At 37.0% G+C, this 13,755-nt stretch overlaps 1 protein-coding gene across 1 annotated transcript in view; it reads left to right on the plus strand.

The window, feature by feature from the left end:
• The window catches only part of TMEM30A (transmembrane protein 30A), a 42,163-nt gene extending 38,517 nt beyond the window's left edge, over positions 1 to 3,646 (plus strand). The window contains exon 7 of the mRNA XM_070418224.1: positions 1,793 to 3,646. Within this exon, the coding sequence (XP_070274325.1) occupies positions 1,793 to 1,986 (194 nt within the window). The 3' untranslated portion in view covers positions 1,987 to 3,646. The remainder of the gene's footprint in view (positions 1 to 1,792) is intronic.
• The last annotated feature ends 10,109 nt before the right edge of the window (positions 3,647 to 13,755 follow it).

A 13,755-nucleotide genomic window follows, 5' to 3' on the forward strand; every position in this document is an offset into this window, starting at 1 on the left:
AGGTCCCCCTAGGAGCAATTTTGGGCAGACAGACCCAGTTCAGGTGCTAGTTAACAGGGGTGGGCAAACTTTTTGACTCGAGGGCCACAATGGGTTCTTAAACTGGACCGGAGGGCCGGAACAAAAGCATGGATGGAGTGTTTGTGTGAACTAATATAAATTCAAAGTAAACATCATTACATAAAAGGGTACGGTCTTTTTTTTTTTTTTTAGTTTTATTCATTTCAAACGGGCCGGATGCGGCCCGTGGGCCGTAGTTTGCCCACGGCTGTGTAGAATGAAAATTATCTTGATACTGAACAGCTGCCCTCTACTTTGGCTACAGTCTCAAGATAATGCTTTAAAATTACTTAAAATGTAGGTTCTGAATTTATTTGTAAGCTAGATATTTTTACATGGTTGACTGTAATTGAGCTTAATGGGAAGACCAGTGTAGCCAAAGTACAGGGCAGCATTCAATATCAAGATAATGCTCTTTCTACTAGCACCTGAACTGGCTCTGTCTGCCCAAAATTGCTCCTACAGGGACATACTTTCAAAAACTTGGTAACAGTATCCAAACCTGAAGCCTCCAGACTACAATAAAGGAAAGTCTTTGGAGTGAGCACTCAGGAATTCTCAGCTGAGAATTTGCATCCCAGGCATGGAGAGGAGAACTGTCAGGAGAATGCAGGATATATTGAAGATTGACAAGATGGGCCTGCAAAATATCAAGGGTTAATTATCAAAACTAGGTATAAGGTAGGAAGTAGATATTAGAATGAAGGCAGAAGCCCATTTTTTAGGTTTGTGATACTGGGAGATACTCGCATGGGTGATTTGAGACCGTACTCCTCAGAGCTCTGGGTTGGTTAGAGCTCTCATAGTCAGTGTGAACTGATTTAAGAAACTAGTGGAGCTGAACGTGCCATTCGGAGTCATTTGGAGAGTTGTTGCAGGAGCCCAGAGAAACAGATGGGGCCCAATACTTGATTCAGAAGCCGCTTGTGAAAAGGTTGTAAATCTTTTACATAAGGACTTAGTTGTCCCCTTCTCTGACCTGTTGCTACAATCCTAGAACTGATCTATGCTCATCCAGTAAACTGGCGTCTCATTTCATAAATCTCTTTAACAACCCACCTTTCACTTCCACTCTGTTTTAGCCATCACCTCTCTGTGTCACACCATGAATTTTATCATTACTCCAAATCAGCAAGTTAAGACTTTAGTATAATGCTTTTTTACCCTGTTCTTAGAGTCTTCTCATATTCTCATAACTACTCTCTTGCTACACGTGCTCTTTGAGCTTACAGAGGAGACTTCTGATCCCTTCATCTTTTCCTTGTCTCTTGGTCTGTCAACCTCCTCTTTGAGGGTTTAACTGCTACTAGTATTTATTTGAAATATTTTTTCACATTATATTTATTTTTTTCATTTTTATTTTAAATATTTATTGCTGAAAATACTACATAGACCCCTTCTGTTCCCCTTTAATCCTTCTAGTCATTTATTTTTGGCATTTTGCCCCTCCTGTGTAATGAGGGCACAAGTGTCTGAGAACCGATATAACTGTTAAATTTGGTTGTGTTTTCTTGCAAACTATATTGGCTATCCTACTAACATTTAATCTGCTAAACCAGTTCTTCAAGATAAATATTACACAATTATTTTATGATTCAGAACATGGGAGTAAGGTGCCTGGGTATCATAGAATTATGCCAATGAATGACAAGCAATTAAATGCTAACTTTTTAAGGTGTATTTTAAAAATAAAGTCACTGAACATGGAAAAGTTTTCCTATTCACTCTTCAGATTACCCTGTACATTCTTTTGATGGACGAAAACGGATGATCTTAAGCACTATTTCATGGATGGGAGGAAAAAATCCATTTTTGGGAATTGCTTATATCACCACTGGATCCATCTCCTTCCTTCTGGGAGTTGTATTGCTAGTAATTAATCATAAATATAGAAACAGTAGTAATACTGCTGACATTACCATTTAATTTTATATTCTGAAAACAAACTTACCGCATGTACATCAAGGCCAGTTCTGTTCAGCCTAGCTTTTGAATGCCGATGTCTGGTTAGTATGTCATTTTTGAGGTTGGCATACCACTTTTTATTTAAAAAAGTCTTTGTCCTTTACTTCATTCCTATGGATGACTTATGAAAATATATGATGGGTATAAAACAAATTAACTTTATTGATCATGTCAGCACTGTAACTACTGAAATGGCATTCTAATGTTTGCTTTTTGATGGGACAGCCCATATGCATAGAGCCTCTATCATGTGAAATGTGTCTGCTGCTTAAATGTTTATGCTGTGTTGATAAATATTATATTGACATACGTGCTGTATATGTGTGCCTATTGTGTAAAGAGAGGAATTACAAGATGTATGAGTATAATGATTTGCTAACCTTCAGGATTCAAAGTTATGAAAAAATGAAGAAAGACCAAATCTAAATAAAACACTTCATCATTGTCATGTGTCATGTGTAAAGGCTTAAAGTACCATCTTTGGTGAGGTGGTTCATGTATTTAATTTATCCAGTACAGTTCTTTGTCAAGCTTAGTTTTGATTTCACCTTTGAAGTCTTACTTATGCTCATGTCTGAAGAGGTCAGGTAGGAGAATTTAAAATTCGTCTTTCCATTTGGTTAAGATGTTGCAGTCAGGAACCCCAATTCACTTGATATGTTTTTACATGTGATCATGGAAATACCTCAAGCTGTTTTTACTTTGCAGGTAAGTGTTTTGACTTCAGTACTAATATTACATTGCAGAAATTTTGGAAAATAGTAACCTTTATTTCCTCTATATTTCATTCAATTTTTGCATATAGGTCAAATATGGATGTGTATGCACATTCTCTTTAGTTAATGCAACAATTGTTTTGGTTGGTTTTCCTAATACATTACATATATATATATATATAATTTTAATCCTCACCTGAGGACATGTTTTTTTTTAATTGATTTGAGAGAGAGAGAGAGACATCCATGTGAGAGAAAAACATTGATTGGTTGTCTCCCACACGTATCCAGACTGGGATCCAACCCACAACCTAGGTATGTGTCCTGACCGGGAACTGAACCTACAACTTTTTAGTGTATAGCATGATGCTCCAACCAAATGGATCACCCGGCCAGGCCTAAGAAATATTTGAAAAAGTGGTTCTTTAAATTTCCTTATTAAATTCTGGAGATTTTTGAGTATATACATTATAAATTATATATGGTTGAAGCTGTTGTATTTTCTATCACTGGAATTATTTTAATATTCCTTATTGAATAAATGTTGTAATTTGTTTGCTATAAAACTTATTCTTGAATGCAAACTTATTTTTTCACATTCATGAAAATGTATGAATTAGAGGACTTAATCTCATTGAAATTGCCTTTTTTTTTTTTTTTTTTACTCATATGTTTATATAGAAGAATGCCTGCTAATTTAGAATTTGTAATGGCTTCCTTCAGTTATATTTTAAATCAGAAGGTCTGGGTAATGTATCAATTTTGATTAGTATGTTTTTTAAAAAACCAAAACCAAAAAAATAACATAATAGTAGAAATGTGCCACACCTAAGTTTTGTATAGTGTGACTTTTGATTTGTTGAATATTACTTGCATGAGGTACTTAATATATGATTATACTGAAATTTCTGAGTGCACAGGGTATTTTTTGTCTGAAAATAGTCTTGGTTTTGTCAGTCTTTCAGAATATTAGTATTTGTTCTCATAATTGACCCTCTTACCCATGGCAGTTGATCTTCTGGGATACATTATTGGGGGAGAGGGGTCCTGCTAGTTGTCCAGATTGAGTTTGTTCTGTTTAAGGAGGACTTCCATCCCGCATCCCTTTTTCTAATTGGGGGACCAAAGGTGCTGCTAAAGAAATGTTGAAGAGTCCTTCCAACATTTTCTCATCTGTGAAGATGAAATCTTAAAATATATTTGGAGTTTTATCTCTTTTATAACTACATTGATGGCTTTAGTTTCTTCTGTCTCCTCCCCTTTGAGCTCTAAGGGATTCCTTTTGGTAAATATGAAGAATGTGGAACATTTATATGGCCTCTGTAAAATATTGGTAAATATGAAGAATGTGGAACATTCATATGGCCTCTTTCTTGTGGGCTTTATGCTCATTTTTTGGAAACAATGTAATATTCAACTTTCAAAGAATTATGTTTAATTTTAAGACAACTAGGTTAAATAGAAGACATTGAAGAATGCATTAACTTGCAGGAAATATTTTGATATGTGAAGTTTCTCAATTGAAGGAATTATTAGTAAATAAAAACTAAGAAATGTCATTGAAATAATAAGGCAGTTTAAAAATAAATTGGTAAAAATAACTGTATTATCATATAGAGAATTATTCAACCAAGAGGAGAGTCAAATGAATATTATTTATTGATTAGTAAGTTTATTTGTAATCTTGATTATGTTAAAAGATAGCTTTGTTAGTATGTTCTGTATTAATAAAAATGAACAAAATTAATTTGGCTATGTTCATGTGTCTTCCTAAAATAACAATGCCCTGGGGTTGTTGCTGACGTTTAGCACTAAATTTTTCACTCAGGGTCAATGAGCTCAAGTTTTAGCATTTCTATGCCTAGATTTAATTGCCGTATGGATATCTATAATAATAAAAGCGTAATATGCTAATTAGACCGGACGTCCTTCCGGACAAAGCTGGGGCTGCGAGGGAAGCCCGGTCCCGGGTGCCAGAGGGAAGCCAGTGCGGGCAGCCGGGGGAAAAAAGACCTACTCTTGACGAATTTCGTGCATCAGGCCTCTAGTATAGTATATTAATCACTGACAGCATCAACTCAGTATTATCCGTATTATTGAGTAATGTGTTCTTACCTGGAAGTGGTCAAATTGTCACCTGAGTTATAGGCAGACAGGCTAAACTTCATATTCACAGGAAATGTCTAGTAAATAGAAAATGAAAATGTGGGATAGAGGCAAAGATGATGAAAATAATGAAGTGAGGGGGCCACACAGGAAATGAAAAGCCAGACTAGGAAAGAGGAACAGTTGAGAGGTAGGGTTAATGAATGTTGTCCAGTCTGTTCACCACCTATCTTTATGGAAACACTGCCTTAGAATTACAGTATAGTCCTTTGTTGGTTAAGTCACAAAGTTTTGTTCTTTGTGAACATGGTTACTTTGAGGGGAAGGACAGGGTGAGGAAGTGCTTTCTCAAGAAGAATTTTTTAAAAAATATATATTTTATTGATTTTTTACAGAGAGGAAGGGAGAGAGAGAGTTAGAAACATCGATGAGAGAGAAACATCGATCAGCTGCCTCCTGCACACCCCCCACCAGGGATGTGCCCGCAACCCAGGTCCATGCCCTTGACTGGAACCGAACCCGGGTTCCTTTGGTCCGCAGGCCGACGCTCTATCCACTGAGCCAAACCGGTCTCGGCATCAAGAAGAATTTTGATGCATAAATGTAGAGTTTGGATGATCTAGTAAAGTGTTTTAGAGCTACTCTTTTTAGCTCATGCCCCATTCAATAAATATAAAAATCACATTTCCCCTGATGTCATTTGAAATTTCAAAATAAATCATACCATGGTAACCTTATTTGCTTTTATATATCTGTAAAATTTATCAAAGTAACATACACAATTTAAAAAATCTAAAGATCTTATGATGAAAAGCAGTAGTCCCAACTTACTTTACCTTCCAGAGACAATCATTTTGACTCCAAAAGTTTATTTGGGTTTTTATCTTAGTGTATCTAAATAATATGCCTATTCTACTGTTGCTTGATTTAACACTTTTAGACATTACCTTGATGTTACCAGATAATTAAGCTCTCTAACACACTTTCTCCCCTTCTCCCATTATAAAGTTATGCCATAAAATTTACTAAATGGGTTCGCTACTGTTTAATTATACTGTAGTGCAAAGCAGTGCACCATGATTACATTTTGTATAATTTTATTTCTTCTGGACTTAATCGTCTCGTTTTTAACACAAGTTTCTGGAAATGTCTTAATTTTTTTTCTAACTTCTCAGTCAGTTTTACTAGGTTTCCATCACTGGAGAGGTCTATTCTGCATTTATCTTCTGTGCCAATCTGTACTGTGCTTCCCTCCCTCCCTCCCTCCTTCCCTTCCTTCCCTTCCTTTCCTTCCTTTCATTTTCTTTTTCTTCCTTTTCTTTCATCAGTCCTCATCTGAGGATATTTTTCCATTGATTGTTAGGGAGAGTGGAAGGGAGGGGGAGAAGACACAGAGAGAAAAACATCAATGTGAGAGAGACATCGATTTGTTGCCTCCTGCATGTGCCCCAGCTGGGGATCAAGCCTGCAACTGAGGTATGTACCCTTGACTGGAATAGAACCCATGACCCTTCAGTCAATGGGCCAACACTCCATTCACTGAGCCATACTGGCTAGGGCTGTACTGGTTGTTTTCTTATCTGGCCTCAGAGCCATTATCCCTTGACCTCCTTTGGTCACCCTCCTGTGTTGGATGTGCTGTTTCCTAGTTTACTTTCTTGTTTACTGGAGCACTTCCTACAACATTTAAATATTCCTAAGGAGCGGTATATGAGAGGCAAATGTCCTGAGTCCTTACATGTCTAAAATGTTCTTATTTCACTCTCACGTTTCATTGGTAGTCTGACTACATATACAATTTTAAGTTAAAAATAATTTTTCCTCAGAGTTTTGAAGACATTGCTCCACTCTCTTCTAGTTTTTATTATTGTTTTTGAGAAATTTGATTTTATCCTGGTCAGATATTAGACTTCTTTCACTGATGGTTAATTTTCTTCTCTTTTTCTCCAGTTGTTTTTTTTTTCTTCCTCCAGTTGTTTTGACACTGTTGTCTCTGCTCTTTCTAAAAGATGTCTTCATTGTGATCTTCCAACATGATCTTCCCATTGAGTTTTTATAGATACATATATTTAAAAATTGTTAAGACTCCCTTTATTTTTATTGTTTCTAAAATATTTTTTAATGTTCATTCTGGAAAGCATACTAATATTTTTTTGAGGACATGTATGGAAGCATATATACAGCGGTGGACAAAAGTAGGTTTATAGTTGTGAGTACACAAAACAGTTTATTCTTGTTTTATTATATTATTTGTATTACAACTGTAAACCTACTTCTGCCCACCCCTGTAATTTTGCTTTTCATACTATTTACACTGATTTTTTGTTGTTGCTATTTTTAATTTTAGTTTTCTTTTGTTCACGTAGGTGACTTTCCTTGTATATGGCTAGCTTCAACAATCTGTCATGTAAATGGACCCCAAAGAATAATTGAAAGCTCTTTCTTTGTGGGCAGTGCTTGACTAGTGATAGGCTTCACTTGCACAGTGCAACTCAAAAATGCCATTCAGTGAATTATTTGTTCTCTTCATGATAAAAAGCTTAATGACAAGTAGTAAATAGCTGGCAGGTCAACAGTTGTAGGTGGACTGAATTTTGAGAAAGACTGCATTAGGAATAGTTGTCAGGGACTGTTCAATTCCTCTAGGGAAGAATTCCCTGATCTGCACAAAGAAGTGGTTGAAGGAGGGTCTGTTTATTCCTGCTTAATTAACTCTGTCTCTGCCTTGTCCTCCACCTCACTTCTGTTTTCCACTTAATACATATTTCTCTATACCTGTCTGTCCCTCAGCATACTCCTTTCATCTAGTAGTCTCCCATTACTCCTGATAAAAGTTCTCTTGTCTTCACCCAGTCGGTGTTTCTCATTGGTTGAGCATTGAACCATGAAAGGTCACAGTTCAATTCGGGTCAGGCTACATGCCCAGGTTGTGGGCTCAATCCCCAGAAGGGGGTGAAGGAGGCAGCAGGTAGATAATTCTCTCATCATTGATCTTCCTATCTCTCCCTCTCTCATCATTGATCTTCCTGTCTCTCCCTATCCATTCCTCTCTCTGAAATCAATAAAAAAAGGTAAAAAAAAAAAAAGTTCTCTTGTCTTCAACCTGTGGGAAGCAGTGTTGGGGGCGAGAGATTGTATTTGGTTGAGAGAGTTAGGGCAGAGGCTGTATAATTTTCAACCTTGGCTCCGCTCTTTGCCATAACTTTTACCTCCAAGTCAGCTTCTCAATGATCATGGGACCAATCGGCATGCTTCTCACTGATACCCCCTTGCAGTCCCTTCAGATCATTGCAGCTGCTTCTGTCCTCCTCAGTTTATCGCAACTGCTTTCTGTTTCCAGAAATCTGTTGAAATCCTATCTGTTTCTGTTTCCTCTCTACTTTCATTCCTTTTGGGCTCATATCTTTTTTAAAGGATGGGTTTTAGATTATCATACAGTCAACTTACTTTTTTTCTTGTAGTTCTGTGAGTTATAACTCATGTTTAAATTTTTGTAACCTTCATAGGATACTGAGCAGTACCATTAACCTCCCCACCCCCCACAAACTCCCTTATACTGTTCCTTTTTGTCACACTTAATCTCGCTGATAACCCCAGGCAACCACTGACCTCTTTTCCATCCCCGCAGTTTTTCTTCTAGAATGCTATAAATGGAATCATACCATATGTAACCTTTGAAACTGGCTTCTTTCACTCAGCATAATGCCTTTTAGATTCATCTAAAGGTCTATCAATACCTTATAACCTTTCAATTTCTTTTCTTTCATTTTACTAGAGTGAGAGAGAGAAAAGACACTTAGGGCCAGTTCACTATCAAACCAGAAACACCTTGAAGCACCTTGTGATTTTATAACATTTTATAATCTTTTTTCTCAGACTTATTTAAAAATTTTTATTGAATTTATTGGGGTGATATTAATAAAATTATATTGGTTTCAAATATACAACATTTTGTAACATTTTTTTAAAAACTTCATGTTTTTATGCATTTTGAGTGACATTAATGGGAGCTTGTCTGTTTGTGTGCCACAAGCTTTTCTATCCAGGGTAATGTGGAAGAAGACTGAACTCATCATACATCACTTTAAAATGTCAAGACTGGTATGCCACTTTGTTTCAAGGACCAGAAATGCAGAAGAAATAGCTTAACAAATATATGTAAATTTTGCAGTTGAATCAGTGATCTAAAACAATCTCCGGACTGTGCTGTCTTTCCTTTCACAGCAAGGCTTGTAAAAGAGTGGCTTATATTTTGTCATTGTCAACTTCAGCCAGGCTTTAATCCCATGATTGTATTCTGCTCTGGTCACTGTCAACTGTGTCTAAAACAGCAGTTCTCAACCTGTGGGTCGCGACCCCTTTGGGGGTCGAACGACCCTTTCATAGGGGTCACCTAAGACCATCGGAAAACACATAATTACATATTGTTTTTGTGATTAATCACTATGCTTTAATTATGTTCAATTTGTAACAGTGAAATTGGGGGTCACCACAACATGAACTGTATTAAAGGGTCGCGGCATTAGGAAGGTTGAGAACCACTGGAGAGGATTATGTAGGAAGAGTGGGTTTCAGAAGCAGGTTGATCTGGCTCATATATATGTATAAACTGTATCTTCAGATCATTTAATCTCCTAAACCATTTACTATTTACTTTTCAGTAAAATGGGGATTTTAATACCTACTTGACAGATTTTGTTTTGAGGAATAAGGGAAGTGATAGAGGGCAAGCACTTAGCACAAAGTATAGAAAAATGGCACTCGTGAACAATTTCCACTTCTTGTCGAATCAAATGACTTCACCCTTATCTTGAACTTTGTGCCTCATTTGATAGTTTGGGATTTTCCTTCCCTCTTCATCCTTAGCATGTGGCTTCTGTGAGTAACTCTCCTGATTTTCTTCCTACTTATTTGCTCCCTAGTCTTTATATATTCCTCGGTTATGCTCACCATATAAAATGTTGGGGATTCTTTGAAATTTTGTTCTGGGCCCTATTCTCACTTTACAAACACTCCCTGAGCAGTCTTAAGTTCTCATCACTTCTACCATCTTCACACTGACTTCATTATCTATTCTTGTGTCTTGATATCCCTTCTGAGCTCTAGGCCTTGTCTTGGATTATCCTTGGATTTCTCAAATGTAATAAGGCCCAAACAGGAATCTCATACTAGCCTGAGGGATATATTGATATATCCCTCAATATAGTGAATGGTATGACCAACCACCTTATGAGTTAAGCCAGGAACCTTGCTTTCCTCTCCAACTTCCCAATCCAATAAATCACTACATTCTGTCGATTTTTAAAGGTACTTATTATACTTGGCTCTTTAATCCATCTCTTTATATCTCTTTGCTGCTGACTCATTTCAGGTTTTCTTTCTTCCATGGATTACTATAATAGCCTTTTCATGGACTCTGTTCCTAGTAACTCATGTCCAATCCAGCCTTTCACAACTACCAGAATGATCTTGAAACAGTTCTGATCTTGACAGTTTGCTCTTTAAACTGCACCCTCAAAATAAGATTAAATATCATTACTAAAATCTCACTCCTGCCTACCACTGTTGCCTCACACTCCAAGTGTCCTGCCAGCCAAACGATTTACAATTCCCCAAGCCATCTGTTCACCCTTTCTTCTTTGCCTCTGCATAGGCTATATCTTCTGCTTAGATTTCTCCTTACCCAAATTTTCCTCCCATGATAATAGCTAATATTTATTGAATTATATCATTTAATTTTCACAGTCACCCAATGATAGCTACTATCACCTTCATTTCACAGAAACAGGTATAGATTATGAAACTATCATATCATTATTAGCTGACAGATTCAGGATCTGACTTCCAAGTTCTTAACTACAATAATAATTTTTCTCTTTTCATTCCATTTAGGCCTCTGTTTCACAGTTTCTGCAGTAGATCATGCTTGATTCTGAATCCAGGTTATTAATCATGATTCTGCCCTGTCTGGAATACCTTTTAATCCCTATTCTAATTTTACTGGACCCTGCTAAAATCCAGTTTTTTTCAAAACCTTCCCAATAACCATTACCTTTCTTAAATTTCCCATAGTAACTTTTACTATAGCAGTTACCAGAGAGTCATTTATGTCTGCAGAATAGCTTACTACTATGTGTATATTATATTCCTAGTGAGAGTATATGCTCCAGAAGGTCAGAGATTCAACGTTTTCTTCTGAGCAAATTGGAAAATGTTACATTCATAGTAGGTCCTTAGTAAGTTATTGTTCAACAAGGAGTGAACTTACAGTCATACTAGAGGCCCAATGCACAAAATTCGAGCACTGGGGGGGGGGGGGGGCGGTCCCCTCAGCCTGGCCTGTGCCCTCTTGCAGTCTGGGACCCTTCAGGGGATATCCTCCTGCAGGCCTAAGCCGGCAGTCAGAAATCCCTCTTGCAGTCCAGGACCCCTTGCTCCTTATTGCCTGCCTGCTCCCTGCTCTTTACCACTCAGCTCACTGCTCCTTATCACTGTGTTGGAGGCAGGAGAGGCTCCCACCACCTCCACTGTGCTTGCTAGCTGTGAGCCCAACATCTGGCTGAGCAGCGCTCCCCCAGTGGGAGTGCACTGACGACCAGGGGGCAGCTCCTGCGTTCACCATCTGCCCCCTAGTGGTCAGTGCGCATCATAGCGACTGGTTGTTCCACCGGTCATTCGATTTGCATATTAAGGTTTATTATAAAGGATGTTTTAAAGTATTTTTCATATATAAGGATTTTAGAACCAGAGATAAAGATTAGTACAACCCCTTTAATGATGAAAAGGCTTGCAATTAGACAAATTATTTAATGGTAAAATAATATAGCAGTTAATTGACATCCAAATGTTTCCTGATTCCTAACTATATCATAATTAAAATAGGGAGTTATATTGAAATGCTACCTTTTATCTAACTATTAGGTTTTTCTTGTTTTAATCCTCAGCAGAGAACATACTTTTATTGATTTTAGAGAGGGAGGAAAAGAGAGAGAAACATCAATGTGAGATCGATTGCCTGTTCCCTGTACTCACTCTGACCAGGGATTGGACCCAAAACCTAGGTATGTGGCCTGACCGGGGATCAAACCTGGTATATGGGATGACACTCCAACCAACTAAGCCATCCGGCCAGGGCTAACTAGTTTTGATACATTAAAGTTCACATGAAGTTGTTCTATATTGTTTTTATAAAACTGGATGTGGATTAAGCATGGTTCAGGAAAAAAAACACACATCGAATTCCCATAAAACTATTCAGGCATTTGTCTTTTTGTTTGTAGATGCTATAGGCAGGATCAAAGTAAGGGTTTGACTTTTTTTTTTTTTTTAGAAAGGTCGAGTCCCTTTGTGATTTGGTAATTTCCATCAGTTAATTGTGAAATATTTTCACTTAGTAATTTTACATCTGATGCCCACAAATTTATCCTGCTGACAACACCTAAATTAATCATTACCTACCACATATCTAAATGTACTGCCAGTTCTGTTTTAATGTTCAAGAACCCTCTGGAGCAGTGGTTCTCAACCTTCCTAATGCCGAAACCCTTTAATACAGTTCATGTTGTGGTGACCCCCCACCATAAAATTATTTTTGTTGCTACTTCATAACTGTAATTTTGCTACTGTTTTGAATTGTAATGTAAATATCTGATATGCAGGATGTATTTTTATTGTTCGCAACCCACAGGTTGAGAACCACTGCGGAGGAAATAGTTTTCAAAAGAAGAGCAATGTCTAATAATTTTTCCAATATTACAAAAGAACCTATGTTTTGGAAGGGAACCTATTTTGAAAATAACTTCTGCTTCAGAGGATGTTTACAAATCTGGTAACAAATTTCAGGTGTGCCTGGGAAGATCCAGTAAAGTTTAATAAGTACGCAGGCACATTCAGCCATGTTTTTTGTCAGTGTAATCACAATTTACAGAGCAAGAGCAAGGAGACAATGAGTGAGGAACCCTGGGACTTAAAAATGTTTGAAAGGAGTACAATGAGTATTAAGAAAGATTTTTTTTGAATTTTCATATTCAATATATTCTTTTGTACAGCATACTATTTATTTAACTAATATTTATTATGTGCCAGTTACTTAGTGTAGATGCTGGGGATACATCAATGACCAAAATAAAATAGTTTTAAGCAGAGTCATTATCTAATAAGTTCTTAAAAGGATTACTGCTGTGTGGAATATAAACTGAGTGGAAGAGCGGAAAGGAGGGAAATCAGTTTAAAAAGGCTTTTACGGGAATGCAGGCAAGAGATGATGATGGGTTGGCTTGGAGTGGCAAGATGAGAAGTGGTCAGACTCAGATTATATTTTGAAGGTGCAGCCAATACCTTGGGGCTTGAAGGAAATTTCAGAGGAGAGCACTTGGAAATGAATGGAAAGAAGAATTCCATTTTTGGTTGTAATTTTGCGATGCCCATTAGACATCTAAGTGGAGATGTCTGGAGTTAAAGGGAAAGGTCAGGGTAGAGAGTTGTTAGCACACAAGTGGTGTTTTGTGGCACCAGATGGAATCCCAAAAGGGATTAATGTTTTTTAAAAAGCTGGTATTCTCAAATTTAGAGATTTCGAGGATGAGGAAACTAGAAGTAGCAGCTGCTGAAATAAAAGGACAGAAATTGTATATGGAAGGCTCATTAAGACAATATTTCAAACTGTAGTATACATTTTGTAGTGTATTTATGGCTTATTTCCAAATAAAAAATTGGAAATATACATTGAGGAAGTGATCAAGTATGTTAAATGTTATTCATAGATGGTAGATGAAAATTGAGGTTGGTGATCCTAACAAGAGCAGTAAAAGCCTGCCCCAAATGAAAAAAAGAAAAAAATTAGAAGAGGAAGGAAAGACAAGTATAAAGAAATCTGTTTTATTTTTAAGAGAAATGGGATGGTAAATGA

The sequence above is a fragment of the Myotis yumanensis genome, unplaced genomic scaffold, assembly GCF_028538775.1.
Source record: "Myotis yumanensis isolate MYYU_CA2020_CCGP unplaced genomic scaffold, mMyoYum1.0.hap1 SCAF_6, whole genome shotgun sequence".
Lineage (NCBI taxonomy): Eukaryota > Metazoa > Chordata > Mammalia > Chiroptera > Vespertilionidae > Myotis > Myotis yumanensis.